Source organism: Rana temporaria, chromosome 5 (genome assembly GCF_905171775.1).
Source record: "Rana temporaria chromosome 5, aRanTem1.1, whole genome shotgun sequence".
In the NCBI taxonomy this organism is placed as follows: Eukaryota; Metazoa; Chordata; class Amphibia; order Anura; family Ranidae; genus Rana; species Rana temporaria.
Genome location: NC_053493.1, coordinates 287,607,390 through 287,624,673, shown reverse-complemented (window position 1 = coordinate 287,624,673; position 17,284 = coordinate 287,607,390). Strand labels below are relative to the sequence as shown.

At 43.3% G+C, this 17,284-nt stretch overlaps 1 protein-coding gene across 2 annotated transcripts in view; it reads left to right on the top strand.

The window, feature by feature from the left end:
* CEP192 (centrosomal protein 192) overlaps positions 1-17,284 on the top strand; it is a 190,263-nt gene that overhangs the window by 54,516 nt on the left and 118,463 nt on the right. For both annotated transcript variants that reach the window (XM_040353923.1, XM_040353922.1), the window contains exons 13-14: positions 7,457-7,724; positions 11,177-11,326. In XM_040353923.1, coding sequence (XP_040209857.1) covers positions 7,457-7,724; positions 11,177-11,326 — 418 coding nt within the window. The remainder of the gene's footprint in view (positions 1-7,456; positions 7,725-11,176; positions 11,327-17,284) is intronic.

The following is a 17,284-nucleotide window of genomic DNA, read 5'->3' as shown; positions in this document are numbered from 1 at the left end:
TTATTTCCTCCCGACTGATCCCTGATTCGTTCGTACAGATCTGAGATAAGACCTTTCAAGACCCCTGTCTCGATTAGTCTTTGAAAATGCGTTAACTTTTGCCATCTTACCGGCTGTAACTTGAATTGAGCTTGTAGTGCATGTCTAACCTGCAAATAAGTAAAGAACATGGAATTTGGAATACCATATTCCCTACTTAGCTCTGAGAAGGGTTTTAATGTGCAACCTGTGTACAGTTGTGCCACTCTGGTTATCCCACGTTTATCCCATTCTTTAAGTTTCCCCATAGCCAAAATGTCTTTTAAGTTCTTATTTTCCCATAGTGGGGAGTATTCTGTTAATCCTTGATAGCCCAAAGCTACTTTTCCTGCTTGCCATACTCTTACCATCATTTTTACTGTTGGGCTTTTTACCAAAAACGAGTTGGCCTCTAAGGCCTCTATTATAGAGCTATGTGGGGATCCTCTTAGCATCATTTTCCCGCTTGCATTTCCTCCCCCCTCTGTACCACAGCCCCCCAAATGCTGCAACTGTGCCGCCAAGAAATAACTGTGGGGGTGTGGAACCGCTAACCCTCCCCGATTTGTTGGTAATTGCAGCGTTTGGAGACTGATCCTTGCTTTTCCCTTTTTCCAAATTAAGGTCCTAAAGAGGGTTTCTATCTTCTTAAACCATTGATTATCGATCCATACTGGGGAGTTGTGAAGTATATACAACAACTGTGGCAACCAAATCATTTTAATGAGGTTGCTACGGCCGGCTACCGACAGTGGCAGATGTCCCCATATATCCGCTTTGCGTTTAAACTTAACCAGGAGTGGTGCTAGATTGTCATTTACAAATTGTTCTGGGTTACGTGTTACCACAATTCCCAAGTATTCCATCTTCTCCCCAATTTTTAATTGAGGGATTCCTATCCCATCAATATTTCTTACCGGGTCCACAGGTAAGAGTGTTGATTTTTCCCAGTTTATTACCAAGCCCGAGAATCGTCCAAACGCTTCTACTGTTTGAACTGCAGTTTTGAGGGAGGTTGTAGAGTTGCCCAAGAAAAGGAGGATATCGTCCGCATATAGCGCGACTTTCTCCTCCTCTACTCCTCTCTGGAACCCCTGTATTTCCTGCCTAACTCTAATTGCAGTCGCCAAGGGCTCAATTGCCAGGGCAAAGAGGAGGGGGGACAATGGACATCCCTGTCTCGTTCCCCTTTCCAATTCAAACGACTGTGAGACTTCATTATTTATTTTTATTTTGGCCCTTGGGGAATTATACAATAACTTGATCAATTTAATAAAAGATGGGCCAAACCCAAACTTCTCCAGGACATACCAGAGATAGTCCCACTCCAGACTATCAAAGGCCTTAGTGGCGTCTAATGCTAGGATAGATCTATCTCCCGTGTTCTCTACCGGGGTCTGTAGGTTTAAGTACAGCCTTCTTATATTTATACTCGTGGACCGATTTGGAATAAATCCAGATTGATCTGGGTGTATTAATTTCTGAATATATTTATTTATTCTTGTTGCCAATACCTTGGCTAAGATTTTTACATCTGAGCAAAGCAAAGATATCGGTCTATAAGATGATGTGTCTAATTGATCCTTTCCTTCCTTTTGGAGCACTATAATAATTGCTTCTAGCATTGAGGGGGGTAACCTTCCTCCCGCTATCGCCCAGTTTAGTGTTTTTAGTAATTCCGGGAGCAGCACCTCACCATATTGCTTATAAATCTCCGCTGGCAGGCCATCTGGCCCTGGGGACTTTTGATTGGAAAGTGCTTTAACTGCCTGCTGTAGTTCCACTAATGTAATTGGAGATTCCATAGCATTCCTTTCCTCCTCTGATAAAACTGGGATTCCTATTTCGCTGAAAAATTCTTCCATTTGTACTTTGACTACCCCCTTTTTTGACCTATATAGATCTTTATAATATACTGCAAATGTGTCCACTATTTCAGATGTTACAGATGATATCCCACCTCCTACCGTCCTAACTGCAGGCACACTAGAGGGCGCCGCATTCGTTTTCGCTAGGAGGGCCAAAGTATGACCCACACTCTCCCCCTCCGAAAAAGCGCTCTGCTCCTGAAATAGGCGCTTATTTTCAACTTTCTTGTTAATCACCAACTTGTATTCCTGTTGCTTCTCCAGCCATAGCCGTTGTTTAGTCGGCGTCGGATTTTCCACATATTGCTTTTCTGCCTCTAGAACCTCACCCCTGATTTTCTCCTCCCATTCCCTAGAGTTCCTCTTGATCTTAGCTACCTGCTGGATCAGTATACCCCTAAGGAACGCCTTTAGGGCATCCCACACCACTCCCTCTGGTGCTTTCCCTGTGTTGAAATCCAGGAATTCCCTTAATTTGATATTAATCTCTACTGGCTTCCCTATCACTTCTAGCCAGAAGGGACTAATTTTCCAGTTGCTTGGAGGACATTTTTTCCCTGTATTCAGTGACAACACCAGCGGGGAGTGATCAGATACCCCTCTTGGATAATAGGATATTTTACTGACTGCTTGTAAGCTTGCACAGTTACCCAGGGCCATATCTATTCTTGATAGTGTAGAGTGTGTACTCGAAAAACAGGAATACTGCCGCAGGTCTGGATGTTTCACCCTCCAAATGTCCCACCAGCCAACCTCCTCCAAAAATTTACTTAAATGCCCTTCTCCTGGCCCTGGGCACCGAGCCCCCGGTGGGAACCTATCCATCGTTCTATTTAGTACGTTGTTTAAATCTCCCACCACTAATATTGGAATATTTATCTTATTTACCACAAATTCTGTTAACTTATATAGAACCTCCATCTTGAAGGGGGGGGGAATATAAATATTGGCCAAAACATACGGTGCATTCTCTATCAAACAGTGCAGAAAGACATAGCGGCCCAGTTCATCTATCCTTGACTCTATACATGCAAATGATACGCCTGTTTTTACCATTATGCTCACTCCTCTAGAATAAGAGGAGTGAACAGAATGGTACTGGCTTTGATATTTTTTTTTATTAACCAATTTTGCCTTTGTTTCTTTAGTCAAATGGGTTTCTTGAATGCATATCACTTCCACCCCATACCCCTCCAAGGTAGTAAAGATTGCGGCTTTTTTCACTGGGTCCCCCATCCCCCGTACATTCCAGGAACCTATGTTAATCATTTTAGGTCTCATACCCAGCTTTATTGATAAGGTCTACACGAATGTAAAGCTTCCCGATGGGAGCTTCAGTTTCCCAACCTATCCGAGGAACTATATGGGTAAAACCATAGATGCATTTTGACATTGTAGCCGGAGAGAGAGCATGTCGAGCAAAAAAAAAAAAAAAAAAAAAAAGAAAAAGGGGGAAAAAACCCCCTACCAAGGAGCAAAAAAGTAGAGACAAGAGTATATACTATTTTAAATATACCTAAAAGAGAAAAACATTTAAATGTGCATTCAAGTACTTTTCCTTCCCTAGTGCTTAATAAGTGATACGTGATACTCGTGATACTCGTGTACTGATACAACTTTACCCCACCCTCCCCCCCTCCCTACCCCCCCCCCCCCTTGCCTATCTAGGCCTACCCTTGGGGCTGTGCTTGTGACCTCTCTCACCCATCCTTCCCTTGCATTCCTCTTACCATCCATATCCACTGTGAACTCACAAAGTCCCTTCTCTGACCCCCCCCCCCCCCAGAAAAAAACACATAAACACAAATAAAGGAAAAAAAAAAGAGGAGAAAAAAAAGAAAAAAAAGGGGAAAGAAGTGAAAGAGAAGAAAAAAGAAAAAGGAGGGAGAGGGACAGAGGAGATTCCCCCCCCATCCTCCCCCCCACCCCTTTAATTCCCATCCATATCTGTCCATATCCTGAGTTATACCTTTTAATGACCTGTATTACTCTTAACCAAATAAGTGTTTCCTTTTCTTTATATCATACTTCCCTAGTGTTTCAATAATAACCTCAATAGTGACCTCAATAGTGATCTCCCATTTCTCCCACCCCCCCCCCCCCCAAAAAAGAGAAAAAAAAAAAAATATTTCCCTTTCTTTATCCTTTCCTCTTCCCCTCTCTCCACCCCTCCACCCTCCCCCCCCCCATAACCCTAGTCCAGTCCAGTCTTTTCCAGATTATCCAGTCCGTCCATTCATAATCTACTCCTGTACTTTATTCTCTTCCAGCCACTGTGCTGCTTTTCCTGGAGAGTCAAAGAGTCGGGGGCCTTCTACTGTCATTACTCTTAAACGTGCAGGGTATAATAGAGCGTATTTAATTTTATTTTTTATGAGATTCCGTTTACTGAGTTCTGGAGAGAAGTCCTGAAATAGTGAAATTCTTGATCCATTGTAAAAAATGTCCCCCTTCTCCCTTGCTTTTTGCATTACTGACACCTTGTCTGTAAAATTAAGAAACTTCAGAAGCAGGGGCCGTGGGTGTGCGTCCTTAACATTTGTTCTGAACGGGACTCTGTGGGCCCTTTCGATTGCAAAGAATGGTGAGAAGGAGTTTTCCCCAAAAACGTCTCCGAGCCATTTCTCAAAGAACGTTATGGGGTTGGTGCCCTCACTGCGTTCCGGGAGACCCACCACCCGGATATTATTTCTACGTAACCTATTTTCAATTTCATCAAGTTTAGATGCCTGCCATTCCATTTTGTTCCTTTAATTCTTGCATCTGTTGTTTTAAAGAGTACACCTCGTCTTCAACTTGACTCACTCTCTCTTCCGCTGATGTTATCCTTTGTACTGTCTTTTGCACTTCCTGGCCCATTGTGACTAGTTCTTTATTTCATTCATCCGTTCGGTTAAATTATTTAATGACCCCTTGCATACATTTATAGCGTTTAATATCTCCTTCAATGTTGGCTCTTCCTCCCGCTTGGGGTCATCTGCTATGCCTGCCAAAGGAATTTCTATCAGGGTTTTTTCCAATGCCGCCCCCCCTTGGGACTCTACCACCGGGTGTTTTTTGCTTTTAGAAACTGATATACCCTGACCAGTACTTTTCCTGTCCGTTGTCACCCCTATTTGGTTTTTAACCTGTATTTGTGAGTGCTGGGTTGATTTTCCGGGAGATTTTACTGAAGTGTGTAAGACAGCTTCCGATTTGGCTGCAGCTGCTGCTGCCTGTGCAACTTTTTCCTTGTCTTTAGTGGCTCGCGTTATTTGAGGACCACCGCTGTCCTGATTCGACTGACCATTTTTTGTAGCTGCTGCCATTCTTTAAAAAAATGCAAAAGCAAGTCAATGACCAGCCAAAAAAAAAAAAAAGAATAGAGAGGTGAGGGGAGTAAGGGGTGTAAAAATACACTACTCTATGGACAGCTAGTTCACATAACTTGTTCCACCGTACTGCGCTTAAACCTGTCCCGTTATCAAACAGTCCTAGATTTCAAGCATCAAAGGGACTCCTGATACAGGATTTCAGGATACCTTGAGCACAAGCAAATTCCTGATGATACGTAATCCTTCAAAAGTCTTTTAAAAGAGACATGCATATATTTAATATGAAGGGTATATAATATCCCTGTAATAAGCGTGTAATAACGCTGGGCTTGGCTGCCCACTACCGGTGCACAGGGAGGACAACAAAAAGACAATAAGCGCACACGGAAAGAATAAAGTTTAGCTTGTCCCACTTATTCCGGCACAAGCTCAGTATCAACACAGTCAAATATAGAAAGGCAATTTCTTACCCTCTCACCTCCCTATGCAGAGGGGGGAGGAAGAAAGTGTAGTAAAGTGTTTGGTGCAGTTTTTTAGTTCAGTCAATTAGATTAGTACATTGGATTAGTGCACCGATCCATACATACTGCACCCAGGTGTTAATGTTGTTTTGAGCTACTCACACTGTCCTTGCTTTTTGTACACATCAAATGAAAGCTGCTACAGTAGCCATCCTTCTCTCCTTACTGCTGCTCCCCGCCGCTTTCAATCGCTTCTCCCTTCCTCTCCTTCACCTGCTCCTTTTCCCGGGATAGGTGAAGGGCAATGTAATAGCCTAAGGTACCTTTAAGATACGAGGGGGGAGTATAGGGGGGAGCCTCCAGGAATCCCCCGTTTGTCCCCGATGTCTCCTCCTCTAGCCACCGGCCAGGCACGCCGAGATTTGTGGGGGCCGATCACTTGGTCTCCGTCAGCTGACCGCCGTCCGCCAATCACGGACCCGGACCTCAGGGCTGCAGCGCTGGACTTCTCCCCGTCGCCGGCCTCCGCACCGTGGGGACCCTCCGGACAGCTCCCGACCACCCGACCTCCACAGCGCTCTCCGTCAGCAGACACATCAGGTATGTCCTCCAATGTCCGTGGTGTTTGGCGGATCGCGGCGAGGCCCGACTCAGCAAAATTCCACAGTGTCCACAGTATGTGTACGGCTGGTTTGCATACCGGATCACCAACAGGGCTCAAGCGGGGGGATATGCAGGGGTTTTAAGGTTTTGAGACAAGGCAACATGCTGGGGGTAGTGGGGCCGTAGGAGAAGCGACTTGCTCCTCACCTCATCTCACATGCTGCCACAATCAACCGACACCACACACCTTCATCCGGCCACGCCCCCCATCAAGAGTGGCTAACCTTAAAGCTGAGGTTCACCCGAAAACTTAATTTTTCACATTAGATTGATGCTCATTTTGTCAAGGGGAATCGGGTAGTTCTTTAAAAATTGAAGCAGTACTTACCGTTTTAGAGAGCGATCTTCTCCGCCGCTTCCGGGTATGGGCTGCGGGACTGGGCGTTCCTCTCTGATTGACAGGCTTCCGACGGTCGCATACATCGCGTCACGATTTTCCGAAAGTAGCCGAACGTCGGTGCGCAGGCGCCATATAGAGCTGCACCGACGTTTGGCTTCTTTCGGCTACTCGTGACGCGATGTATGCGACCGTCGGAAGCCTATCAATCAAATAGGAACACCCAGTCCCGAAGACCATACCTGGAAGCGGCGGAGAAGATCGCTCTCTAAAACGGTAAGTACTGCTTCGATTTTTTTAAAAACTACCTGATTCCCCTTGACAAAATGAGCATCAATCTAATGTGCAAAAAATAATTTTGGGTGAACTCCCGCTTTGAGTGGTAAAATCATGTGATGGTACCAAAGTATACACCTTTAAAAACTGTTGACTTCTAAGAAGTAGTCTTCTAAAAGAATATTTATGGTTTGGAGGCATCTCTTAACTAGTTTTGTATTGGGTTTTAAACCATTGATATGATGTAAAAGCTTGCCAGCAAAGGTCTCTAGTGAATCTATGTACGGTTTCTGGCTTTTATCCACATGCTCAAAATCCGATTTTTGTTTTTAAAGTCTTCTGTTAACGCCTTCATTTTTTCACACATATTATTATATAGTGGTGGCTGAACTGTTTTTGTGCTGTAAAAGGTTAGTTAACTTTTTTTTTTTTTTTTTTTCCTTTTTTGTATAGCGCTCTAGCAATCTGGATTTTTTTAAAACCAATGCTGCTCTTAAACTGGTCTCTCTTTACCTCCAGGAAAGCCAACAACGGAGTATCCAGGAAGGTGGCCCCCACTTCTCTCAGACGTTTTCATCTAGTGTCAGTGGCGAAGAGTTGAATCATGTGAGACAACCTGAATCTGTAGATGTTCAGATCACAGGTTCAAGTACTGCTGTTATTGGTTTATCAGATGAATATTTATTACCTACCTGTTTACAAAATGAGAATGCCTCTTCCGATGCCTGGCAGTCTTCTCAAGCACAAGCTTTTCAGTGGAGCTTTGATCAAGGCGGCAGTGAACAGGGTAAGTTCTGATGTGATGAAAAGCAGTACTCAGCAGAAGCAAATTTTTTATAATGTGGTAATGCTACACTTGGATTTAAAGGTAAAATGATTAGTATTGCAAACTTAAATTACACTTTAACTCCAACAGTCAACCATTTAGTGACGTCCCACGCTGGTGCAAGCATCTTCTCTCTGGCCTTGGTCTTGCGTTGTCTTGATTGGCTGGAACAGGATGTTGTAACTCCTGCACATACACAGCAGCTCAATCCTCATAAAATGCACAGCTCAGTTTTCATTTCTGGCACAGTGCCTGTGTGTCAAGACACTGAGCAGGCAGGTACATTTGTTTTATTGCATAAGAGACCTTGCATGTCTCTTCTGCAGTGGAGACCCTGCAGGCTTGCAGTTTATTTGTAGACTTTAGTTCAACTTTAAAGCCTAACCCTGGGCAGTCCTAACATATCGTACATCTAAGGAGTGCATTGGTTACAATGTGTGTTGACATTTAAACTTCCAGTCCTGTGTTTTCCCCATAATCTACAACATCTTTTGTTTTTTTAAATGTTAGGGGGTATTGCTTTGGTTTGATTTCAGCCTGGGGACAAGAATTGGTAGCTTCTCTAAATTAACTGTGCATAATGCCTTACAACATGTGCTGTAGTTATTTGTTAATATATGCTGTTATTCAATTTAGTGTATTTTTACTTTTTGACTTTGTCATAACCTCTGATGTGACTGTAAACTAAACTATCTGGCATTTGTGTGGCCTGGCTTCCTCCCTCTCATCAGTGTGTGGGTGCTGGGCAGGTAGAACATGCGGCTGCTGGTCTGATAGTTAAATGTAAATGCTATTGAGTGATACTTGGTGGTTTTAATACAGTACCTGCTGCTTATAGTGGGCCTTGTGATGTTGCTTTATTAAAAAAAACAAAAAACGCACAAATACTTATCCAGGTCTGAGTCCAATTATTTTTGCTTTCCCAATATTTCCCAATTGTCTTCAATGTTGCTTTGTGTTGGAGGCATTAAACATGGCTTCCCAAATTTCTGAATAAATGTGTGATATTCTAGAGCTGGATATATGCGAGTTGGCTACCTCTGCGCAATCCTGCTTTTGTTCTTGTCCATCAATGGACACAGGAAGTCACACACTTGGTTTAAACTGACATCTATCAGAGGAATGGACACTGGCAACCTGTAGGCCTGTCCAGAATAACACCACCTATTGCCAGCATGTTTTGTTGTGTGGGTTTTTCTTTTTTAAAAATATTGTCCTAGCTCTGCTGTGTAAAAGACCAACCTGACAATTTAGCACTTTCTAGGTTCTAAGTCGTTGGCATTGCCTCAGCACTAGCCCTATTTCTGAAGATTCACCTTATGGAGCTGAGCAGCAGGTGTTACCCCATTTTACTTTGGTCACTGGGTACCTTTTTTAATTTCCTGCAAGTTTTTCAACTGGAAGGGGTTAATACGGGCACTGAGGTACTTGCCCACCATTGTCCTGGAAAGAACTTGATGTCCCCTTGTTTGCTGTGTACATCCCAGGTGTAGACATTTGGCTTACTTCCTCAGTAGATCGTTCCTGAACCTGGTGAAGTGATCTGCAACTAGAGAAGTTTTCACTAAGTGTTGCAAGTGGTGGTCACCAGCTCCAGGTTCAAAAACAAATTGGACAGGTTTGTTTCCAGAGATCCTGTAGTGCCGGGATCCTCAAACTACGGCCCTCCAGCTGTTGTAGAACTACACATCCCATGAGACATTGTAACACACTGACATTCAGACATGACTAGGCATGTTGGGAATTGTAGTTCCTGAACAACTAGTGGGCCATAGTTTGAAGACCCATGCTGTAATGCAAGCAGTGGATACTCTGGGTTTCATGGGATCAGTACATTCCTTACCTCCCCTTCACAGGATCAAGATGGATTTAGTGATTCTCATTATTCTGGACAGATCTAGCCAGATATGGTACACTGACCTTTTAAGATTTATATGGGGAACTCCATGGTCTCCACCAGACTGTCAGAATTTAATATTTTTTTTCCCCCCAGAGACTGACTTTATGGTCCACTTTTAAATGCTGGGTTTAGGAAATGGACATCTCACAATCTGTGATTACTATGATGCTAAAGGTTGGAAAGGCTACTTCAGCAAGGTCCATTTTTCTTTTTACCAAATTAACGCAATTTGAACCCATTGGAGTCATTTCTTTCTCTACTCGCTCTCAAGGTGGTATTCCTTGAAGCCATCACATCTGAGTCACATGTCTGAACTGGCAGCTTTGGCCTGCAAAGAATCTCTTCTCATTTTGCATAGGCGTATGATGGTGCTGAGGCCAAGGTCTTTGGCCTGCTAGTTTCTGCCTTTACCCAAACCAAGACTTTCTTCTGGTATCCCTTTCTAAGGTTTCAGTTCACTAAAGCAAATGTCCCTCCTTGGTCTGGATAATTGGACTATGAGAATTTTTTTAAATCCCCCACCCCCCCCCCCCCCCCCCACCATGTCTAGCTGTCTCAGGCTGACCATTATCCAAGCATATGGTCCTGTTTGATCAGATTCTAGAAGCACTGTACTAGATCTGTTGGTGCTTCTTGGGCTTTTCAGCATCAAGAAGCTGTTTTCCAGATTTTCAAGGTTGCCACCTGGTCTTTCACATGTTTCACCAAGTGGACATTTAAGCATCTCATGCCAGCTTTGGGCATATGGTCCTTCAAAGATAAGTCGAGCCTAACACTAAAATCACTACCTCCATAGACATCTAACACTAACCTATCTAGCCCTGTAAAAAATAAATCGGTACGCCTACTTTTTCTGAAGCCGACCCGATCCCACGCTGAACTGTCAGCTGCGGCTTTGCTGTGGAGGCTTGTGCAGAGGACACAGCCGACAACGGAATCCCTATATAGTAACTATGGGTGATGTCACGTCCCATTTATTTCACAGCCCTTGACGGCTGTGTCCTCTGCAGAGCTTTCTTCAAAAAAAGTATGTGTATGGATTTCTTCTTTACAGGACTGGGAAGGTTAGTGTTAGATCATGGATGTTTATAGATGTCAGGTTTTAGTGTTCGGGTGGACTTATTCAATCAGTACCCAGTTCTTTTCATTTCTAGTGAACTGGTTAGCTTTCTTTTACCCACCCCTTGGTTGGAATGTCCCAATCATTACTGAATCATGTATCCCTCAATAACCCCAAAAAACGTAATATATTTTTTTACTTGCTGTTGATGGACACTGGTCCCTCTGTTTCTGATCATGCTCTCAGTACAACTTGCTACAATTGGGAGACATGCTGGTAGTCGGAAGGGTTGTACTGGGCCGGCCTACAGTTTTGTTTTACCAGTTTTCAACTTTCCTGTAAGTGGCAGTGTTGGTCAAAGGCAAAAGGTTTCCTGTATGTCTCAATTGACTCTAAATCAAGGATCTTACAGTTGGTACTAAAATCTTGTTTTTTCTCTTTATATTTTTTCAGGGGAGAGTTCATCACATAGCGTGGTTTACCAAAATGAAGAAGGCAAATGGGTTACTGATCTTGCTTACTACAAGTCATTTGATAATGAACATGCTGCAGATTTTTCTGGAACTACTGACAACCAGTTTGAGGGAGATTTTATTGCTGGAGGTAAGGATTTGTAATTCTTGTGTGGGTTTTTTTTTTTTTTACCTTTTTTAAAATGGTTGTAAACCCTTGTTTTTTCACCTTGATGCATCCTATGCACTAAAGTGAAAACACTTCTGGCAGTGACACCCCCCCCCCCCCATATTTTAGTTACCTGAGCCCCATTATTCTCTCGACGGAGACGCACTGTCCCTCTCTGCGCAGGGTTCTTGGCTCTTTATTGGATAGATTGATAGCATGGCAAGCTTTTGGCTCCTGCCGCTGTCAATCAAATCCAATAACGCGGGGGTGGGGGCGAGTCCGGCATTTGTGTCTATGAATGCCGAATGCTGGACTTGGCACGCCTGCAAGGTAATCCTCCCCCCCGAGTGCTTCTCCTAGGGGGTTATCTGATGTGAGAGGAGCCGCGAGCTGCACAGTGGAGGTAAGTATGACATGCTTTGTTTAAAAAAACAAACAAAAAAACACGAAGGCTTACAATCACTTTCATTTTCTTTTTTAAGATGACAGATCTGACCACACAAACTAAGCTTTCTTACACATCTGTTCATAGTGTCAATGTGACATTTCACTGCAGGTGAATCAAAATTTTCCAAGGCAGATTCGCCTGCAGTTAAAATGTGTTTCTAATATTTTTTATTGCTTCATAAATTTGCCCCTTAAGTAGTGATGTGCCCCACACTGATTTATAATTGCATAGGCTGGTGGAAGAAAGACACAAGTCCATCTAGTTCAACCTATGAAAGGGGGGGGGGGGGGAGTATATGATCCTATACCCACAGTTGATCCAGAGGAAGGATAAAAACCCAGCAAAGCATGATTCCCCAAGAGGCAGGCAATCAGATATTCCATGGATCAACATTACTTATAAATGTTTGTGTGTGTGAGTATATAGTCAATGAGGAGGTCAGCGGTCAAAAAGACCCGACAATAGGGGGAGGGTGACTGCTGCGTGGATACACGGCAGAAAACCACTCCCACTTGTGTGTCAAAGATGCTCGGGATGGTAAACAGACGGCGGATTCGGGGATTCCAGCAAGCAAAGTATGATCTGACCCGAACACAAAGTGCATGGGGATCAAACAAACGCCACTATAATTGACTGGAAAAGCTTTCCAACTGGAGGGGGAGACCCATCATATGGCGGGTCAGAGACCAAGAGCTGCTACCTAGGATGATAATGCAAATCCCGAGCAGCCTATCGGCCCTAGGGGAGGACTAAAAGCACCAGGGAAAGGGCAGAATGCCAGAGCCCGGCAGGTAAACTGAATGCCCCCAGACAACATGCATGGGGGCCTACGTGTGCCAGGAATGCGGTGATAATCACTGATGGGATACCGGATACCTGGATGAGGGAGGGTCCCGATCCTGAAAAACATAACAGACATGTGATTTAAACGCAAACCAAGCAAAAATTCCAAATCGCATAAAAATTGCCAAAATTTTATAAGTGAAAAAATGCCAACACAAAAAAACCCATAGATATACTTGGGGAAGTCCCAATATTACAATGTAATTGACAACAGAGTATGTGACAACACCCCCAGGGAAAAAAATAAACATGAGGAGGTATCCAGGAACCCAAACAGTACAGCAAGACGAATCAGAAGGCAATTAGACAGCCATGCCATATTGATTCAGATATCACTAATTTCTAATCCGTTTTGCCAGCGCTGAAGCCCTCCAAGAAGGGCCTAAAGCTTTCTGCCTCATTAAGGCCAGGTGGAGTGGTAGCATCTAAATGCCTGATCGAGTGCATTTTGCCCTGCAACAATGTTTTATTACAGTCCCCCTCCCCCTCTAGTTGGTATGTGTACGCGGTCAAGGACCGTGAAATTCACTGCCGGCATTCTATAGCCATGTCTTTTTTGCCACATGTCTCCCCAACGGGAGATACAAATGCTAGATAAATGTTTACTAACGCGTTGTCCCAGTTCCTGTCTAGTTTTCCCAACGTAGAATGCTCCACATTGGCATTGAAGAAGATGGACAACTCCCTGGGTCCTGCAGTTGGCAAAGTGTTTCATTTGGAAACTATCCCGATTGGGTAGTATGAATGAGGTTCTTTGGTTAATGACTTCACAGAAGGAACATGATTCGCATGGATATATACCCCAGGTGGTGCAGGGATCCTTTCTCTGCCTACCTTTATATTCACGCTAGGTCAGCATACCCCCAATTAAACCAGCCCTTCTGAATGTGATCTGTGGATTGGCAGTGACCAATCCAGCGAGACTAGGATCCCCGGTAAGAATGGACCAATGTTTGGTGAGAATTTTTCTCACTTTGTCATGTTCGTTGGAATACCGTAGTATAATTCTAGTTGTATCATCATCTATCTTGTTTTCTTCTTGAAGATCAAATCGGGCTTATCCTTGTTTGTTTTTCACCCGATTTTCACAAATGGCTTTCTTTTGGTGGTATTTGATCACCTCTGCGGTTTTTATTTTTTGCGCTATAAACAAAAATAGAGCCACAATTTTGAAAAAAATTCAATATTTTTTACTTTTTGCTATAATAAATATCCCCAAAAAAGATATATACATTTTTTTTATTTCCTCAGTTTAGGCCGATAAGTAATCTTCTGCCTATTTTTGGTTAAAAAAATCGCAATAAGCTTTTAAGGATTGGTTTGCACAAAATGTATAGCGTTTACAAAATAGGGTATAGTTTTATGGCATTTTTATTAAAATTATTTAATTTTTTACTACGAATGGTGGCAATCAGCGTTTTTTTTTTTTTTTTTTTTTTATTTCCCCATGACTGCGACATTATGGCGGACACATCGGACAATTTTGACATTTTTGGGACCATTGTCATTTTCACAGCGAAAAGTGCTATAAAAATGCACTCATTACTGTGGAAATGACAACCACTAGGGGGCGCTGTAGGGGTTAAGTGTGACCTCATATGTTTTTCTAACTGTAGGGGGTGGGGCTTGATGTTTGACCTCATTGATCGTCTTTCCCTATATCAGGGAACAGACGATCACTGACATTACCACTGTGAAGAATGGGGAAGGTGGGTTTACACACACCTCTCCCCGTTCTTCAGCTCCTGTGACCGATGGGCACTTAAAGGGGACGTACCCTTACGTGATTGTGCCCAGCCGTGCCATTCTGCTGATGTATATCGCCGTTAGGCGGTCCTTAAGTGGTTAAAGGCTTTTTTTTTTTAACCAAGATTTGGTATATCCCCTAGTTGGTAATCTCTGGCTAAGTTTGTCAGCCTCTTGTTGAAATGCTTCTAAGGTTGTACAATTGCGTCTCAACCTAAGAAACTGACTGAAGGGTATAGTTTTTTTTTTTTTTGGGAGGCTCAGGGTAGAAGCTGTCGGCATGCCAAAGGGTATTGCCGGCAGTCTTCCTGTATAGCCTACTGGATAATCTTCCCATCTGATCTTTAATAATACAGATGTCTAGAAAGTTGATTTTCTCATCATATGACATTGTGAAGAAAAGATTAAATTCATTGTGATTTCATTTATTTTAGAAATTGTTTTAGAACTTCTTCAGGGCCAATCCATACAAGGAAAACATGGTCTATGTAGCGTTGCCATAGCACAATATATTGTATGTACATAGTCAATTGGTCCATTTGATAACGTTTTTTTTTTTTTTTTTTTTTTTCCACTCCCCCAGGTACAAGTTGGCGTATAAGGGTGCACAAGCACATCCCCATAGCCATGACATCAAGCATCTGGAGTAAAATTTTGTTAAATTTTCACTCGGGAGTTGCCTTCTGTTGTAAAATGCGCCCAATTGCCGCTACACCCAAATCATGGGGAATACTGTTATACAAAGATTCGACATCTACTGTTACCAATATAGCCGAATTAGGAACTTCCATGTTTTCCAATATTTGTAGCAGATTGATTGTATCTTTGGTATAAGATGCCAGTTCTAAGACATGTGATCTCAGATGATGGTCAATAACTTGACTAATCCCCTCGGAGATGCTCCCATTTCCTGAGATAATGTGTCTCCCCCGGGGGATTTTTCAGGTCTTTGTGCACTTTAGGAAGTGCATACATAGTAGGAGTATGGGGATGCCTGGTACGAATAAATTCCAGCATATTGATGGTAATGGCCCTCAACATGTGGGCTTCATCAATCAAGAATTTTATGACTTGGTTGAACTTTCCTACCAAAGATGCTGAAATCTTGCGATGGCATTTGTGGCTTTTTTTTTTTTTTCTTTTTCTTAAGGATTTGGGAGTAGGCAGGCCTCCCCCAGAGGCAATCTACCGTCTTTCTCCATGTCCCGGGTGGCAATGGCAGGTGCGTGAGGGGGTCCTCCCACACAGCCCGCCCTACCTGCTCCGCTTTGAAGCCCAACGGGGCAGAGGGACACCCTATAAGGGAGTGAGAGGATCTAGCCCGCTCAACCAGCCCCGATAGTCCTTCGCCTCTCTTTTTTAGAGACCGCGTGGTCAAAGTGCATGCATGTTAACCCAATTTCGAATGTGTGTGTAAGTGTGTTTTTTTGTGGGAGGGGGGTGGGCGTACTAAGTGCAGGCTTACCTCGCATAGCACACCCACCGGGAGCCGGGCTGAGACTACCAAACTCAATTCACATGTAGCCAAGACCTGGATCCGAACCCTTAGCTGCAGAGGTGAATGGCTTGTCAGCGCAGTGCCGATCGCGTTGAGCCACCGCAGCTCCATTTGTGGCTTTTTTTAAATTTTCAAACACATAGCTTCATACATTGCGTTGTCCATAATACAATATTTCCGCCTTTTTTTTTTTTTTTTTTTTTTTTTTTTAGAGCCCTTTGTTTTCAACATTTTCTCCAAGTTTTTAAAGCTTTTTGTTGCTCCAGATTGAGATTTTGAACTGTCTTTTCTTTCTTTATGGGTTTGAATTTCTTTAGTTTTTACTTTAACAAACAGGGCTAAGGCAGGATTATGATTTAACAGATGAAATTTATTAGATTTCTTTTGATTTCTGTGATTTTTTTTCAATATCACTCTCTTCACTGTCAAGGTCATCCTCCCAAACATCCATGCAGGACTCATTTTCCTGTAGTAGCAGATTCAGGTCACAAAGAGCCCTGAAATCGGCGGCTGTAAGATTGGGGGCGCTGGTCACCTCCTGTGTGGATTTTTTACTGTACATGCTTTTAAAAAGCAATTTTCTGGCGAAAAAGTAAATATCCGTAATCGCTTCAAAATTATCCAAGGTTTTATTGGGACAAAGAGTCCCAACGAAAGCACCTGGCTTTCAACAGGTGTAAGGCTGCATTCACATCTATGCGACAGCGGCGTGCGGCGTATTTTGCCGCGAGTGTGTATTTTTTTTTTTCCAGATTCTTCCCATTGCTGTCAATGGGCGAACGCCAATGTCGCCTGAAAAAAAGGGTCCGGGACTTTTTTTCAGGCGTTCGGCGTCTATGAGATGTGAACCATCTTCATAGACAGCAATGGGAATTCTCCCCTCTAGCGGCAGAAGCGTCCGGCGTCGGGCGTTTTGTCACATAGATGTGAATGGAGCCTAAGGGGATGTGATGATAAATTGATTATGTTTAATTGTCCTTCACCAGGGGTGGTGTTGCTATCAATTTCCTGTGTTTCTACAGGTGTGAGGGGCTGTATGAGGGCAATTTTCTCAAAAAAAAATCATGAAGTTGAGTTAGTGTTTTAGGGATTGCTTCTAAATCTTTAGCAGTCCCGGTGATTTTACCTTTACCAGTGTTTGTGCCTTTTGGCACCTTCAACATTTAATATGGGGTTGTCTAGGCACACCCCCCATTTTTTCCTCCATGTATATTCTACATGCCTAGACCTGCCCTGTCCCACCCAGCACCACCCCCATCACGACTATCCTTCACAGGACATGAGCTTTTCCTGTCTTCATAGCCTTGTTTTGGCCAGCAGCTTCTTTTGGCAGAGAGGTGGGAGGGAAGGCTTTGGAAGTATGTTAGAAACTGTATGACAGATTACAATGGAACATGCTGCAGAT